This window comes from Xenopus laevis, chromosome 4L, assembly GCF_017654675.1.
Source record: "Xenopus laevis strain J_2021 chromosome 4L, Xenopus_laevis_v10.1, whole genome shotgun sequence".
In the NCBI taxonomy this organism is placed as follows: Eukaryota; Metazoa; Chordata; class Amphibia; order Anura; family Pipidae; genus Xenopus; species Xenopus laevis.
Window position 1 is genome coordinate 59299269 of NC_054377.1, and position 18844 is coordinate 59318112.

Below are 18844 nucleotides of genomic sequence, written 5' to 3' on the forward strand. Positions count from 1 at the left end.
CCCGCCCCCACGCGTACGTGCGCAAGCGCAGACACGTCCAATAGTCATTGGACTATGTCTGGATTTTTAGTTGAATAATAATTGAATGACTAGAACCTTGTTATCCCTGTGCTCTCTATAACTGCATATTATGCAGCATATTGTTCTGAACAGGACACAGAAAATTGCCTTGTTCTAGCAAATGTACATCTGAACAGCTATAGCAACATCTGCTGGCTGAAGTTGATATTACTTAGTGATATAGCTGCAGATCAAATCATTTCAAGAGGCCTTAGGCTTGTGCAAGATTTCATGCGCTTTTTAAAGGAAAACTATACCCCCCAAACAATGTAGGTCTGTATAAAAAGATATCACATAAAACAGCTCATATGTAAAACCCTGCTTCATGTAAATAAACCATTATCATAATAATATACTTTTCTAGTAGTATGTGCCATTGGGTAATCCTAAATAGAAAATTGCCATTTTAAAAAATAAGGGCTTTTGCTTCCACACTTCTTCATGTTACAGTTACAGTTGAAGTATTTCTGGTCAGGTGATCTCTGAGGCAGCACATAGACCATCACAAAATGGTGGCTCAAGGCAAGAGATGTAAAGGGCAATATTTACTTAAATATATATTCCAGTTTGGTAAGATTTTTTAATATGCCACTTAATATGATGTAAACTATCTGTTGCTTAAGTGTTCATTTTGGGGGTGTAGTTTTCCTTTAAGCTTGGTACATACAGGCAGATATAGTTTGCTCACATTCAGCGTCGGTCTGGGGCCCACCCGGACTGCTCCCTCGGGCCCCCACCACCCGCCTTTGGCAACCCCCTCCCTGAGCCGCAACATCCCCCTGCGTCTACCTTCTTTTTCATTCATCTGTGCTGGGGGCCAGGGAGGGAAGTCAGAAGTCACTTCTGTGCAAGGACTGGGCCAGTGGGGCCCACGAGGGCTGGTGCCCACCAGGTTTTTTCCCGGTGTCCCGCTGGCCCAGTCCAACACTGCAATCAAAAACTAACAGAATCCAAATGGAGATGTTGGCAAATCCGATGGTTGCAATTAAAAATGTAAACAATATATTTTTGTCTTATGCATGTGTACGATAAATACTGGCTCCATCACTAAATACAATATTTTGAGTAGTCCAGGGCCTGTTCTGACAAATTAGGCTCTGCTTAATGTGGTGCAGGAGTTCTAAGTTCAGTTATATTGGGAGCGAAGGAGCTTTCAGTTAACATCTATCAAAGGCAGAACTTCAGGACATGGGTCCCCATTTCCTTGTGTACCCTTGCCTAGCCTATGTATCTGGATGAAGCACAAGCTGGAGCCACCTACCATCCACCTTGAATAGAATACATTGGGTGCAACATGCAAACTATGGTTCTTATTTTTTTTGCTTTGCCCTGACAATTGCAAATGAGCTCCTATATGTGTATCAGAGTTGACCAATGATATGCCCATTCCATGTCAGGGAGTACAGTTGCAGGATATTTTGAGACATGGAGACTGAGTGATTTTTTGAGTGATTGTTGTGATAAGTGGAGAAAGGATTTCTTCTGTTTCAACACAATGATGCTCCATGCTCAAAGCGAGGCCAGTACAAAATTGGTTTGTAGAGAAGGGAGTGGACATACATTGATGGGCCAGCACAGAGCCCTAACTGAATGCCTATGGGATGAGTTTTAATATATATATTTAAACTCTAAAGTTACTTGGAAATAGACACAAGTAACTTATTTTACTCCCTAACATATATATTAAATAATTTTACTCCCTAACATATTTAAATATTGGAAATAGACATGAGTAAATAATTATTCGCATGCTGGAATCCTCTAGTGACCAAACAGAAGTATAGCCTCATTACTTACTAAACTACGTAGAAGAGAGGTAAACTGGATCTTTTACTTACAGACTAGGCTGCCACTAGGTTTAAATTTTACTTTTGATGTCACTTGCTACGTGTAAATAAATTTATTTATTTATTGTTGATACTTTGTTATTTAAATTGATACTTAATTTGTACCCTGTAACATGGATTGTATATCAACATTACTAAGTGTTTCTAAACAATTAAGCCAATAGCCCTGGTTCTAATTGATGCATGTAGCATATGTGTGAGATTGTAATTGGCTTTTAGCTTTGGGGAGTGTTTATGAGAGTTGGTATTTAAGGATTAAAACTTACTGATTTATTAGAGTTTGCCTATGACTAAGTGCCTATGAAACGCGTTAGGCTCCATGAGGGAACTGTTTGCATTTTAAAATGATGTAATAAAATTGTATGTTTTATCTTAAAAGCATGCTTTTGGAAATTTATGATAAGTAATGAGCCAATCCCTAACATCTCTAGCCATACCTTGTGGTGAAATGGAAGGAAATCCCACCAACAATGTTCCAACATCCAGTTAAAAGCTATCCAAGAACAGCAGAGGCTGTAATAGCAGCACAGGAAGCTTCATTGGTTTTGGAATGACATGTCGGACAGAATAATTAGAAAAAAACTGCTGGGAGCTGAGCCAACAAAGCTGAGCCTGTATTCCTACTGTAGACTCTGCTAGAACTGCACTGTCCAATGTCTTCCATTTATATGTATATATATATATGTATAACTTTATTTGTAAAGCGCTGTTAACGAGTCACATCGATGTTCAGTGCATAAAATACTATATATACATATATATATATATATATATTTTATATATTTTCAATAAATGTCACCGATTTGGGTGGGTGGGAGGCTAACGTACAGGCACAAATTGAAGATGATAAGGCATAGTCAGTAGGCACAGGACTAGGCTAATGTTCTAGTGGACCAAAAGGTAGACACTTAGTTTTTTCTTGAAGAGAGGATTCCTTACGGAGGAATTCAGGGATGGAATGCCAGAGGTAAAGAGCAGCAAGAAAGAAGTCTTTGAGATGAGAGGTGGCGGTGGATGTGGATGGTGTGAAGAGAAGGTGGCTCTGAGAAGAGCAGAGAAGACGACCAGGAACATATAGCGAGACAAGAGAAGAAATGTAATGAGGAGCAGAGGAGTGAAGGGCTTTGAATGTTAGTAGGAGTTTGGAGTTTATATGCTATTCTTTGCTTAACAGGCAGCCACGCTAAGGATCTTAAGGTGGCCATAGACTCAAAGATCCGCTTGTTTGGCGACATCTTTCCCCGATATGCCACTAAACAGCATGGCTATATCGGGGGTAATTCGAACGCTCGGCCGTATGGCCGAACGATCGAATTACGATGCGCCAAGGGGCTCCGACGGGTCGGTCGGGTAAAAATCAAACCTTCCCGATCGATATCGTGGCCAGATATCGATCGGGATGACCCGTCGGAAGCCCCCATACACGGGCAGATAAGCTGTCAAATCGGTCCAAACGACTGATATCGGCAGCTTTATCTGCCCGTGTATGGCCACCTTTAGTTGGGGTTGAGCAGGTTCCCTTTTAGGAGAGAGCTGAAGGATCCTGGTAACAGAGATAAGGGCATGCATTACTGTTTTGGCTGTTGTTTGTGAAAGAAAGGGGCGTATCTTGGCTATATTACGGAAGAAGAAACGACAGGTTTTGGCAGTATTATTAATATGATTAGTGACGGACTGGTCAAAGGTGACCCCCAAGCAGCGTGCTGAGTTAACTGGATTAATGTTCATGCCATCAATAGTAACGGTGAAAGGAAGAGAAGGGCTCGGCTTGGGTGGAAAGACCATGAGTTCAGTCTTGGCCAAGTTGAGCTTAATCTGGCATTGGTTCATCCAGGAATAGCTACTAAGCAGTCTGTTATTCGGGGTTGAACATCAGCGGTTAGTGAGGGAGCGTCTAAATATATTAGTGAGGATATGAGCTGACATCCTGGGCCGCATTATATCAAAATAAAGTCATACACAGCAGGTTAAGTAACCCATAGTAGGGTTAGTAGGGGGGGGGAGTTAAAATACCAAAGCCACATTTAGCCTACATACCTGTCCTGCCCAAATAAAAGGGAAATGTGGCACAAAGATTGATTTCATAATCAATAACATGAGTGACTTGTACAGCTGGTTGCCAGAAATAAAAACCACAGAGACAGTAATATGATATAGAAAATTTTATATAAAAAAATGTTTGCACAAACAATGCTACTAATCTTGTATACACAGAGGCTATTGCAGCAGCTGCCACATCTAGAATCTGTTTTAGGCTTGCTCTGGCACTAAGGGGTTTATGTAATAAAAGGCACTAAGTTTGTCCAGGTACAATAACCCATAGCAACTGGTACAATTTACCAGTCACCTGTTTAAAATCAAACATCTTATTGGTTGATATGGGTTACTTCTCCTGGATAAACGTGGTGCCTTTTATTACATATGAGGTTAAAATGACACTTGTGAAGAAAACAAAAAAAAACATTCAGCCAAAGAGTTTGCCCAAGGGGGGTTTCTGGGCACCCCACATATCCACCTGTTTCTTTATATATTTAGACTGTGCTATTTTAAGGTGATTTTGATTATTTGCAATATAACAGTTATTAGGTATATATGCATGATTTTAAATCATTGGATTGTGTAAAAAAGGGACTTATAAATAATAAAACAATAAAATACATATAAATAAGCACAACACTACATATTAAACACATTGTTTGCCACAGATCTGATGCTGATGCACCGGCACCACGGACTCTACTCTTCCAGGTTACAGTCTATGCAATACTGGATCCTGAGTCATAGAGCAAATCATGATCTAGATTTAATAAAACTCAATGGCAATTGAAGGGTTAAAGGCATTATCTTAAATCTTTGCAGTTGCGGAAAACAATTTTCTTCTGAAGTAATTTTTTGATTATTGACTTTACTCCCCTGCCCTGCAGATCCCTGTGTATAAAAATAAAACAATATGAGAGAAACATGATACGACACTGATTGGTTGTAGGTAACAGAACAAGGGGCATATATAATATATATATAATAAGCCACCTCTGATACAAGTCCTTGCAAAAGAATAGAAATGAGGATAATGTCAGAGGCACTGTAAGTGAATATCATTTTCTCTGTGTCGGATCAGACACTGGTCTCACACTCATAAGCTCTGCTAGTGCGTCACTATGGGAATTGGCTCCTCTCAGATGATTTTTCTCTTGTCTTCCATCAAATGAGGAAATTCTCCTCCACCATTGTCTGCCTGGACACGTTTTTCTTTCCAATTTGATAACGTAATATTTCCACCAACTGGAGGCAAAATACAGAGAAAGAAAACTATAAGTTTCCTACAATACATAATCCTCATAATCTAGTTTTTGTCAGTAGATAGTTTAGTTAATGATCAATGGGCACTATAAATTCTGTGTATTTATGAACTGCCAAGTGCAGGTGCCACTTATCTGCATAAATATGAAACCTCCCTCCTTCCTTAAAGGGGCATTACACCCCCTTTTCAACACTGGTCTAATGAATAGGGCCAGTACGTATTTTTTTTAAGTGCTCATGTCAAAAGAATGTGGGGGTCATTTCTAAACGGTGGGCAAATTTGCACCTGGGCAATAACCCATGACAACCAATCAGACAATTGCTTTCATCGTCCAACTTCAGCAGCTGGCTGAAATGAGCTAATCACTGATTGGTTGCTATGGGTTACTGCCCAGGTGCAAATTTGCCCAGTGTTTAGAAATGAGCCCCAGTGTGTTTTTTTTTATTTCTTGATCTTAACAAGGCAACCAGGGAGTGTGAGAGTGATCCTTGCAATGTATATAGTTAGATTAGAGTGCATCGATATCATCACAATGGGATTATGCTAACAAAACAGTTACAACAAAAAGGGAAAGGATGAAGCTGTACATTCATAATATAATTATCTACCAAACATGGTGGAGATTAACTTTCCCTGTTGCCCTGTAGATTTTTGTGATTAATCAATAGGTAAAAAGTATATTCAGGACAGGCCCCATTCATGTTGAACAAGGGGGTAACATCAAAAATGAAATTGTTTTAAAGTAATGAAAATATCATGTACTATGTCCCTGCACTGGTAAAACTGCTGTGTTTGCTTTAGAAACGATAATATTTTGTATTTGCATTATATTCAGGGCCTTGCACAAGACTCTATACATATAATTAGATGGCTCTACCCTGCACAAATAAATAGAAGCAGGGAGGGACAGCAGTACTGTGTCAGCAGTTGTGAGAAATATGGGGTTTTGGATGAACTGGGAAAGGGGAGGAGAGAGCAGGACTGTGGCAGGGGCAGGATTTTACAGTAAATACTGTTATTATTATTTTAAATACAGCACTGGGGATTCTTGTGGGTATATTTGCAAGAATAATTGAAATCACTGTGGCCCAATTTTGTTTGTTCCAATAAAACACCTAATATTGTTAATGTGTTAATGTTTGTGATATATAAATCAGTTGAGTTTATGTCAATTCTGTATGCACGGGCGACCAGCACTATTGTAGCCAAATTGTTGAATTGTGGTGAGCATTTCTATGCCAGCAAGAAATGAACATTCACTGCTGCACACCACTTAAGATGGCCATAGATGCAAAGATCCGATCGTACGAATCATCGTATGATCGGACTTCCCCATCTCCCGACCTGCCACTAACCATTCCGATCAAATAAAGTAGAAAAGAACAGATCAGCCGATTATCTGCCCCTGACAGCAATCGTATAAAAGTTATGTCCGACCAAAGTTAATGACAGTCTCCCTCTGAAAACCGTACGATCGGCAATACACGCAGAGATATTATCAGCAGCCGACAGAAATTTTCTAACTTGTCGGATCGACCAAACCACCCATCTCTGCTGGACGAGTCGGGACTCTCCACACACGGTTCGAAAATCGTACGAATCCTCGATTCGTACGATCAGATCTTTGCGTCTATGGCCAGCTTTACTTGCATGTAGGGTGCATTCAATTCCCAGACTGCCTCCAAGTCCAATAGTATCCAAGCTATGTAAGGGGAAGAAGCACACCACCAATTCACACGGCTTGTTTATTGCAGACATTGTGGCACAAGCTTTCTGGGACCAACCCCTTCCTCGTATTTGCACCTGAGGAAGGGGTTGGTCCACAATGTCTGCAATAAACAAGATGAAGGCTTAAGCCCATGTGAATTGGTGTGCTTCTTCCCCTTACATAGCTTGGAGCATTTCTATGCGTCATTCATTTACTTGATTGTGTATGACACTGTAACCTAAAGCACACAGCTCAATAGCCACAACCGGTATCTCACCATCTGAACCACATATGTTATGATTGTCGCCAGCACAAAATTCTGTGTCCCCAAATCAATGATGCAGAAGAGCAGGGTGTCAAATAATAGTAATACCAACTCATTGCCATAGAACAGAGTCCGGCTGAAACGAGCACTATCATCTAAACAAGGAGAAAAAACATCTAGTGAATGAAATCATGTACAAATACATCACAAGCAACACAATATGTTATTTTAATGTGTATGATGGTGTTTTCCATTTAATATAAATATAAATACCCATGTGTACATATATTTAAAGGCACACTTACCCTTTTACAATGCTCCTTTTGTATTTTATATAGTGGGAGGGACTAATCTGAAATTATATTCCTATTGCACAGCTTTGATTTGGCATCTTGTGGTTCTTTCTTAACCCTATAATCCTCCTTACATCTTTCCAAAGCCCTCCTGCCAGTCTTAAAACACTCAGACACTATTCAGGCCTATAGAAGTGCCTTGAAAACTGGGGCAGAGTCAGATATTGATTGATAATCTTTAATTTTTTAATAATGAAAGTCACTGATTTAGCTAAAGCCTAAAGGCGTCTCAGAGGAAACTGCTGCCCCCCTTTACAGATATAATTTAGAGAAAAAGATTAGGCAGTTTCTTATGCTTACCACTGTAAAGAATAGACTTCTCCATAGGTTGCTGGAACTCCATATCCAAGATGTGTTCCAGAAATAGTTTGTCCTTCACCACATAGTCTATCTCTTTGTAAACCTGAAAAATATTTTTGATTTTTTTTAAACCTCTTTTATTTGTGTGTTTTCAATAAGAACAGGAACGGTCATCCATTACACACTGGTATTATGGTAGCATCATGTTCTGAGATTACAACATTAACATCATTAACATTGCAGTTTGGGTACATTTATTCTGGCCACTGCTAAAATGTGGGACAACAGTTTGTTTTTTGGTAAAACACTATAGGTTCTGCATTGTGTTTATTCTGTCTACTATCACATGATGGATTTTTGTAACCATTGTTTTGCCAAATTAATTCTGCCCACTGCTAAAATTTGGGATAAGTTTGTTTTGTGGCTTGTTTAAATGTTTAGTGGGAAGAACTAATAAGGCTAGACAGATGTCTTTTTTTATGGGTATTTCAAATATACCATGTTTAGTTCTAAAAATATAATCCCAATAAGAAGTTGCAACTGGGCATGTCCACCAAATATGTAAAAAATTCCCCACATCTGCGAAGCCCCAAAAGCAATTCGGAGGGGTTGATTCTGTGCTTCCTTTCAGGAAGATACCATCTTGGCATCACTTTATAAGCTGATTCTTTAATAGCTGTGTTAGGGAAAATCCTAGATATAGTATCCCATATTTCATTCCATTCTTCTTATAGAATTGGTCGTCCCACATGTCTTTCCCAGTCCACCATATATTTTAGTTGGGTGTCTGAGTTTTGGGATTTATACAAAAGTGAGAGCACCCCCTTCACTTTGCCTGCTTGCCGGCAACAATTTTCCAAGGGTGGACAGTTCTTAAAGAAGGGGTTAAGAAAAATATTGTAGATTTTAAAGCCTTGTATGCCACTTAATCATTACAACTGTGTATTTTTTATTGCAATATTTGCTTCGTGCTGAAACAGAAGCAACCCCGACACAAAGACATTAGCAATGAGCACTTGGCTTTATTAGACATCAATAATGAAAATAAACTTACATGATCCAGGAAAGAGGAAAGGAAGCGGTTAATAGTGTAATAAGTCTTTATCCTTTGCTGCATTAAAGGGTTGCTTTCAGTGGATCCTCTCTGCCCCCTGGGTGTCTAGAAAATAGAGTAAGATTTGGTTATCTTAATCCTGCCACACAACCTATTCAGTTACATTCAACCTGAATTTTGAAGGAAGATGGAACTCTAATTGCACCTGTGTTACTAATAATTATCTGTAGAACAAATATTCTTTAAGGATATATCTGCCAAGTTTCAGTCTTTTAGTACATTAGGGGGTCAAGAAGGAATTGTAGGGCTTGCAAGTCTCAGAATTAAACCTGTACCTCAAGAAGTGGCTCCATAATCTTTTCATACTGATCCCGCACTCGATCACTCAACAGAACCTCAAAGGTCTGGATATCAGAACTGGGCTCCAGACCTCTCAAAGGACACAAGTTCTCCTGGTCAATAAAGGAAACTCATTATTACTGAATGCTCAAGTCCTGAACTGGAAACACATGGAGAAATATAAACTCTATTTACAGGGGAATACTGGTATGGAAAAAATCGGTGAGATGACTTTGCTTCTACATTATATTTGATGGGCAAGACAACCCTTATTCTTTTTTTGTCAGTGTAGCTACTTGTCTTAGTCCTTTGCAAATAATTGTGCAGTATGTTTTTTTGCCTGCTTTTAAACACTAAGGCACTATAGTTATCTCTCTGCTGCTCAAAAGCAACAAAGTGACCTATGTTAGTAGTTGTAGGTCTCCTTACATATGTTTCAATTGGATCTATAGTTCCCTTTAAAGAATGTCTGGTGCCAACAGTAGCACAATATGGCTTAGTTTAGACTATGTAACAATGCAATGTAACTGAGACAAGGTGCAATTTATTAAAGGGACAATACGCCTCCCTTTTTGACATTAAATCATTCAATGAAGAAAAGGTGCATAAATGCTATTTTAACTTCCAAAAATATATATACAGTTAGGTCCATGAATCTTTGGACAGAGAACCCCTTTCTCCAATTTTGGTTCTGCACATTACCACAACGAATTCCAAATGAAACAACTCTTCTTTACAGCTAGGGTCAAGCTGGTAATGCTGATTTCAAAAGTAGGAAAGCTAACAAAAAAGCCACAAGCACTACTTAAAGTGATTGGAGCTCCAGCCAAACCAACCAATGGCTACCTGTCTTGATACATATAGTTTATGTCATAAAGATCTGGATGATACTGATGAGAGACAGAACTATTTAGGAAGCAATAGCCAGCTAGGTGTTTTGCTGCAGATTCTCATTCTCAGGTATGATTGCTAAGAGATGAAAAAGGGAAAGTTTGTTAAATAAGCAATAAGAATATACTGTAGATTTAGTCACCTCTTCTTTTTTCAGGTTTGACAGCATGGTCTCCATGCTTACATCAGCCTGTCCATGTACAGAGCGACCATGGATATAGTACCCATAGCACCTATGAGTCAATATGAAAATCGACACCTGCAGGGAGATGAACCAGATATACCATCAGACCAGTTAAGGGCCAGATACTCAGTACATACAACTTAAATATTATCAGCATATTGGGCTATAACCAGCAATAAAAAATAAATAAAGTTTTGGTATTATACTGTAACAAGAAACATGGGAATGGCCCTGTGGCTTCTCATATACTTACATACCATCAGGAACTCATGCACAATAATACACACAAACAAATGAAAGAATTATTTAGGGCATGTTGTGCTTCTATTTACTAACTTGTTCCAGTACTCACATTGCTCAGTGAACACAGATCGGTAAATTGGCGCATTTTGTCTTCAAAAAATCGTTCATAGATGACAACACAAAACAGAATCTGCAAATGCAAAAATGAATGCTTTAATCCAATATCAACTAACAGCAGAGGTGTTGCTATTCATTAGCAACTTTTTCAAGAACTACATTTTCCCTAGCCAAGCCATGTACTGGCGTGTGTAATTTTTTAGCACACCATCGTTGTGTGGCAGACACTACTTGCCCATAGTCTTCTCATTATACCCTCTCTTTGAATAAAATACTTATCCATTAAGCAATAATTAAAATCCTTTGGATTTTTTGGATTTTTGTACTGAATGAGGCTTTTCCTTTCCATATAGTCACCTGAACAATGCCCACTGCCAACCACATGGATGCAGCTATGCCAAATCTCAGAATGATGCTCCAGGATGCCAGGTAGGTGCCACTTGGAGGGTTCAGGTCAAGATTTAAATCTTTGGCAGTGATGTTCTTAAGCCCCACCACCTGCAGACAAAAATAACAGTTTGTATGATCACAGACTTCTAAATGATTATGGATGGGAGTGGCTAAAATTTCCCAGCCAGTCACTTACACAAGCAACTGGGAGTTGATCAGAGGGATGGGGTTGCCTTAGGAGGCCTTTGCCTTGCCCATTCTTATTTTTTTGCCTTCCTGTCCTTGCTTTTAACTACTCCTGATTATGCTTTCAATTTGTGACCAAACAATCCTACCAGCATTATTACTTTTTCCATTGCTTCCCCATTCTTCTCTCTGACACTAACCTCTTTGTTGTCCTTGTTTTATTTTGTTGACTGATGACCTTGACTTATTTCTCCTGTCCTCATCTTATGTATTTCACTCTTCATGCACTGGCCAATAGAACCTTGGTGTGTTGTCCCCTAACACACAATCACCTTATATTTTTATCACTTTTACTTTTTACAATTTTAAACAACGTCTTGCTTTCCTTTATCTGTAACGTTGCCAATCCCTACTTTATTCCACTTCCATTTGTTTAACCCTTTCCTTATTCCACTTTAATTGCATTCTGCTTTTTCATGTTGCCTTACATTTACTACTTTAATCCTGGGTTTGTCACTTGTCCCTCATATTTTACCACCTCATTCACTCTGCTCTTGCCTTCTAGCAGCATCTTTAACTCTATTTCCCCCAGACCTCTTTTCACTTTTCATCTATCTTTACATGCGTTCTTCATCATCTGCAACCTTCACAATGACTCTTTGTTCCTAATGACCATAATCTTGCTTGGATCAATGAACCAAATCCGTTATGAGTTATTAAGTCATTCTCTCTTTCCTGTAAGCACAGAATTTCCAGCATGGTGCTTGTTTTATTTCAGTTGGATTTAACCCTTCCATTGCAAAACATGAACTGAACTGTTTGATCTTTAAAGCCTTTGCATTCCTTTTTATGTTTATGTAGAGTTAATAGTATTACAGCATTTCTTTCTAAACTTTTTTACCTTATCCAGTATCCAAATGTATTCAATTATTTATTTTGTCATTTTTGAAAAGTTTAACTTTTCTTTAAAAGCTCTTGGAGTATCATTAACTAGACAGTTATTAAAATAATTGTATCATTATTTTAAACTCTTTCCAATAATAGCATCACAGTTTCAGCCTGCAGATCGGTAAAATTCCTTTTGGCTTGAATCTCAGTCCTTTTGGGCAACTAGAGGAAATGATCTTAAAAGACATTTCCTGGATAGGACAAATAAATAATTTTTGTGGGATCCAGATTGTTTCCTATCCAGTTTAGGGTATATTAGGCAATACTGTACAGGTGATTAGCACTCAAAAACGCTGGTTAATGCATTTTCGAGAAATAATCACCTGATCTGTGAGTGCACCTGCAGGGGCAGGCAAATACCATAGGAATGATGGGAGGGTGTGATTCCAAGCACTCTGCATGACCCATATTCTGGTAGAGGCCAGCCAGTGAAAAGCCAAACTAATCTGATCAGTGTTTGCAGCCTGGAAATAGTTTTATCAAATGCTCACTGGCAACCACTGGCTACATCATGCTGGGTGACCTAGCTGCCTGTTTGGCCGCCTAAACTGATATAAACATGTTATACATGTATAAAAACTGGTATCGGGAAACCATATATGTGTTTCTCATTAGTGTCTTATTTAAACAAAAACATTTACCTTTATTCGCTGATTTGCTTTTTCAGTGTAACAATAATACAGAACTTTCCACTTGAATATAAACTAGCATAAATCCACAGAAATGGCAAAACAACCCCATTTTTTACATTTATTTTTTAGTAGCCTTAGGGCATGGTGCTCCACATTAAATAAATGCAGGGGTGCTTCGCCAATGAGGCAAGTTGAGGCTGTTGCCTCAGGCAGCAGTGCCCCACTAGGTACCAGGGGCAGCAAAAATGCTGCTCCTGGTACTTTAAGTGCGAATTTCTGGGGGAGGGGGGCAGTAGCAACTGCTGCTGCCTCAGGCAGCGGAGGGGCCAGGATCGCCCCTGAATAAATGCATTGCATTCAGAATATCTCAGGTCCCAAGCATTCTGGATACATGATCCCATAAGTTTGCTGTTTTTAATGAGTAGCTTTAGGATGGTCTTAACTAATAGGGTAAGAAATGATGATGACATTATCTAGCATTATCAATGTTTATTGCTCACAGAAATATGTTACCTCTAGAAGCAGCAACACTGAGAAAAGCTGGAATATGGGGCTAATTTTCCTGTAGGTCTGCATCTCATTCCACTCATTAGCCACAAGAATAGTCCTCCAGATGCTTACATTAGATTTCCCTAAGGAAAGAAACACAAGAGTGAATGTTGAAACAGAGTTTGGAGTATTTTTTTTTTTAAGGCTTAAACATGCTGGCAGTTGGCTTCCTCTGGTATTACATTTATTACAATGCAACAGACGGTAACGTCTTTTTCAAGGTAAGAGGAAAAAATTCTATATACATTTTCTATAAAGAATTTCTAATAACTGAAAACTTTTTTATACTGCTTATTTTGAAGGACCCTGATTTGCACTCAAATCACGGTATTGCTATTTAGGAAATAGCAGGATATTTTCTTCATAGACCTTTTGATGGGGAAAACAGCAGCCATAAAAATACTGGATGTGTACAATAATTTTGAACTTATGGAACACAGGAGAGCCTATTGCCTGATGACAACAAGTTTTAAAGCAATAAATGCTTTGATGTTGGTCACAGTTCCAGGTGAGCTGACAGCTGAAACCATCCATGAAAAACCCAAAAATTACTCTGTTGCCCTTATGCACAGTGAATGAACTTGCCTTGGGAATTGGATGTTATCTTCTCCTTTGGCTTTTCCCAGTCAACTAAGAACATGGAGACAGTCAGCTGGGAGACCAGAAGATGAAGTAGCTCTACAGTCTTAAGTAAACACAGAGATCAGAGGGCTTGCAAGTCACATGCTCATATACTCTTGGGACAATTGATTGTACATTCAACTTACCTTCAGAGCAAAAGCAACTGATAAGTATATGATAAAATCACTCTCTATCTGCCCACCAGCAGGAGGCAAGGTGACATGTACTACTGAAGTTTGCCCCTGGAAGAAAAAAGTGCAAACATTCAAGTTCCCAATATATTTTATGCTAGGATAAGTAATTAATATAGCATAAAATCTGGCATATGTGTTTTTCTTCTCTTTTAATAATGTTTATTTTATTCTGCCATTGAGCTACTTTATTCTGTCTTGGTTTATGCCACACAACAATTTTTTGACTACTACTAATTAAACCATCATGGAGTTATAGAGGTATTTTGCGTGTGCCAATGCTTCATTTTGGATTTTCCTTGTCCATTAAGTGCCTCTATGGTTTTGCAATTGGAGTTTCTCATTTCCTTTTTTATTGTATGGTGTTGCAGATTCATCCTTTACCTCCAGTCTCTCCTATATGTGAGATATTTAGTGCATAGTATTATGCTGACAATAATATATATTTTATATATATATATATATATATATATAAAACAAACAAGGGAAAGTTGTGCTAACCACTAATTTTTAAAACGATCAGGGGGGGGGGTGCAATGAGGGTGTGACCACAAAATACATAGACAAATACAAGAGGTCCGCTGCACTCAACCCATTATCAATATATTTACAACACAGAGACATTTTGTGCATACAGCTACTAAAAAATGCCTTAACCTTTAAACAAAACAGGGATTGTTTGTCCATATATTGCAATATATATAAGCTGGCCAACTACGTCAAAATCATCCCATAAATGCTATTTGGGCTGGAGCACACACAATGAAAGGATCATAACCTGGTCCTGAAGAAGGCTCGAGTTTAGGAGCCAAAACGTTGACATAAACCACTGAATTTTTCACGAAAGTCCTGTGAGAGAGAGTCTCTCTCTCTCTCTCTCTCTCTCTCTCTCTCTCTCGCAGTTCAGCTTAAAGGGTTGACTTATTTCAACCGAAAATAACTGCAGTACTTAACAATGAATGCATTTACATGTTTATGGCAGCTTGGTAAATGATTAAAGTGGACCTGTCACCCAGCCACAAAAATCTGTATAATAAAAGTCCTTTTCAAATTAAACATGAAATCCAATTTCTATTTTTATTAAAGCATTCATAGCTGTTGTAAGCTCATTTAAAAATCTCAGCTGTCAATCAAATATTGTCTGCCACTCCTCTATGCCACGGGCATAGAGGCGGGGCAACAATTACTTTCACTTTCCATTCAGCACTTCCTAGATGTCACTGCTCTCCACACATTCCCCCGTTCTCTTTACCATTTAAATCTGTAGCCAGTGCATGGGGATGGACATAAGGTCCCCCATTCTGGTGCATAAACAAGATTCTGAGATGATGCAAGGCTTGTCTTAATAACAATGCCCACAAAATGGCTCCTGCCTGCTTGCTATAATTTTGAAATCCCAGACTGAAGGAAACAAGATTCAAATAATTTATATAGTGTAATTAAAGTTCATATTGCTTGACTAATGTGATAAAATAGGATTTTGAATAATTTTTTTTGGTGACGGGTCCCCTTTAACAGTTCAATTTAAAAGGGTTGTTCTCCTTTACATTAACTTTTAGTATGATGTAGAGAGTGATATTCTGAGACAATTTGCAACTGGTTCTCATTTTTTATTATTTGTGGATTTTGAGTTATTTAGTTTTTTATTCAGCAGCTCTCCAGTTTGCAGTTTCAGCAGTCTGGTTGTTAGGGTTCAAATTACCTTAGCAACTATGCACTGATTTCAATAAGAGACTGGAATATTAATAGAAGAGGGCCTGAATAGAAAGATAAGCAATAAAAAGTAGCAATAACAATACATTTGTAGCCTTACACAGTTGTTGTTTTAAGATGGGGTCAGTGACCCCCATTTGTAAGCTGGAAAGAATCAGAAGAAGAAGGCAAATAATTCAAAAACGATCAAAAATAATGAAGACCAATTGAAAAGTTGCTTAGAATTGTCCATTCTATAACATACTAAAAGTTAACTTGAAGGTGAACCACCCCTTTAAAAATATTTTAATTTCAGCTCAGTAAACGTGTTTAAATACCTTAAATGCTATAAGCCAATATATTGCAGTTCCCAGGGTGATAAGGAAGAATGTATTTGCCAGTGCTCCAGACAAGAAAGCCAGAAACTTTATGAGTACCTGCAGACAGAAAAGAGGGTGTAAATGCTGAATATGTAATTACCTGAAGGGATGGTTATGCAAAGCTATGCAATGTTTGTGAGAGCAGGTCCTAGTTCCCACTCAGGTATACTGATACTAGTTATGTCATATAAAAAAAACTAAATTATCTGTAAATACAGTGAATTATGATCTCACCAGAATACCAATATACTGTTGCCCTGATCTTCGCAGCCAACTGCTGGTCTCGAGGATGGCATATAGGCTAGCCAGGGACCCAAGGACTCCCAATGCAATCTGAAATGAAAAGCAGGAAAAATTTAGAACCCTTAGACATGATACACCATGGATGTCATACACACAAAAAACTGAAGAAAATGAGAAATAACACATAAAACTTACATCAGTGTCTCTCTTATAGGTACCCTGGCTCTGACTGTAGGTAACCGCAAATGAGACCTGGCAGATGGGATGAGAGAAACATTGCATAACTTACGTCTGTTCTCTTCTTTTTAATGAATGTTGCTGAAATACAGGTCATAGTATTTCTTCTACCCAAAAGCTTGAGAGACATAAATACTTTGTTTTTTGTACTAGCAGAAAGATGCACCATGCATTAAGGGGCAGATTTAATAAAGAAAAAAAAAATAACATTTTGAGCTAATTTTTGTGTACTTTGACTAGGAAATAGTCCAAATTCGATTTGAATTTGAAAAAAAATGTATCATGTACTGTCTCTTTAGAAATTCTGTTTATCACAGGGAAAATAGCAAACTGAATTTAAAGAATGAAACACGAGGAAAAATGGTTTGCTTATATTGGAAACTAGGGATAATGGCATTTCTGTATTTTGGAGCTTTCTGGATACCACAGCTGTACCACAACCTGCAGCTTTCATGAACAATCAGCGACCAGCTTTGTACCTAAATTGTACCTAATTGAATAAAGGGAAGATGAAGCCCAAAGAAAATATAGACAGTTTATTAGCCGGGGACATTGTGAATATGCTACACTGAAGCTTAAAAGGAGGACCAATCTTCTGTTATTCTATGCCAATAAAACAATAGCAATGCACTGGATGGGCTTCTCCTCTCTCCATCAAAGCCTGGTTTTAACTGGTTAACAATGTATTCCCTCTTTTCAGACTTAGTGGGATGTATTTACTAGCCTTGAAGATAAATATCACCAGTGATGTTGCCCATAGCAAACAATCAGATCTTTGCTTTTGCTTCCTAACTTGGTGGCCGTTGAAATCTAATTGCTGATTGGTTGCTATGGGCAACATCAATAGTTATATTTATCTCCAATGTTAGTAAACATGCACCTTTGCTAAACCAAACTCTGGACTCCTAATGCAGCTCATCCGCTACTTACAGTGCCATTACCCTCCACTGACTTCTCTTACCAGGGCTAGATGGATTTATCCTATCATGTTTTATTACTGATTTGTATCACCGTGACTTACTTTTCCCCCTTAACTGCTAACAATACTAATCTCCTGTATATGTTTACTTGGTCTTTGCTTTGCTCTGTTGCTGTGGGGGTTTTTTTGCCCAGGGGTATAGAAGGTCCAATAAGGCCCTACTTATTGAGCAATTGCAATTAATCTTAGTAGAATAAGTCAATTTAGCAATGCAGGCTCTTAATTGAATATGCTCTTGGGTCCAGTAGAATGTAGTTAAGCTACTAATAATACAAATATATCTAGAACAGGTCCACACCAATTAAATCCAATGGAAGGGAGTAAAAGTCTTATTTGATACGTAACTGGTTGTGGTATTGGTTTAAGGGAATGGAGTATTCATTGGTGTGACATAAATAGCTAGGATTTGATTCCCAAGAGGCCGATATCTCTGCAGATCTGGCTGTAGAATTGTTTGTCCATGTAGCTGTACTACCAACATTCATATTTTGGATTTACAGATGGATTTACCAACATTCTTACACCAATATACACAATTCTGATTCTAAATGAAAACATTTGGTCCCAAACACAGAGCCAGTATACTGGAATACATCAGAGACAGGAAAACTTGCCCTGTGCAATGTGGCACAGTATATGTACTGTATGTTGTTTGAAGAGGCTAGACAGATTGGTAACAACAAAGTGATACTGACCTGAGCTGTCCCACTTATGCCTGGTATCTTCTGATATTGGACAGTCAGCTGGAAGGGAGACTGATCCCATGTGTTTCCAGTAGTCACATATACACTGCATGATCCATGGAGAAAAAAAGTAACAGGCTTTATAAACAAAAAACACTAAGATATGTCACATGACATGACCTTTCATTACTCTGTGCACAGAAAATTCTACATACAGTAGAACTCCCATTTTACATCCCCTGATTTTAAGTTTTCCCTCATTTTACATTGTTGTTTTGTGGTCCCACCTATATATTATGCATAATACATTTCCCTGATTTTACATTTTCCTGGATTCTACACCATTTTTTTCTGGTCCCCTGAAAAACGTAAAATGGGGGTTCTACTGTATAATCAAATTAGTAATCATAAGTCAAATCAGTGGATAATACAATACTACCTAGCTAGCTGC

At 38.3% G+C, this 18844-nt stretch overlaps 1 protein-coding gene across 1 annotated transcript in view; it reads right to left on the reverse strand.

The window, feature by feature from the left end:
* Positions 1-4054: 4054 nt before the first annotated feature.
* The window catches only part of LOC108714094 (meckelin), a 29928-nt gene continuing 15138 nt past the window's right edge, over positions 4055-18844 (reverse strand). Inside the window, exons 14-28 of the mRNA XM_018257983.2 lie at positions 18406-18499; positions 16690-16746; positions 16486-16584; positions 16210-16308; positions 14135-14230; positions 13953-14052; positions 13332-13450; positions 11020-11160; positions 10655-10735; positions 10261-10377; positions 9224-9340; positions 8889-8993; positions 7835-7937; positions 7194-7336; positions 4055-5189 (exon numbers count right to left, since the gene is read on the reverse strand). Coding sequence (XP_018113472.1) covers positions 5109-5189; positions 7194-7336; positions 7835-7937; positions 8889-8993; positions 9224-9340; positions 10261-10377; positions 10655-10735; positions 11020-11160; positions 13332-13450; positions 13953-14052; positions 14135-14230; positions 16210-16308; positions 16486-16584; positions 16690-16746; positions 18406-18499 — 1552 coding nt within the window. The 3' untranslated portion in view covers positions 4055-5108. The remainder of the gene's footprint in view (positions 5190-7193; positions 7337-7834; positions 7938-8888; positions 8994-9223; positions 9341-10260; positions 10378-10654; positions 10736-11019; positions 11161-13331; positions 13451-13952; positions 14053-14134; positions 14231-16209; positions 16309-16485; positions 16585-16689; positions 16747-18405; positions 18500-18844) is intronic.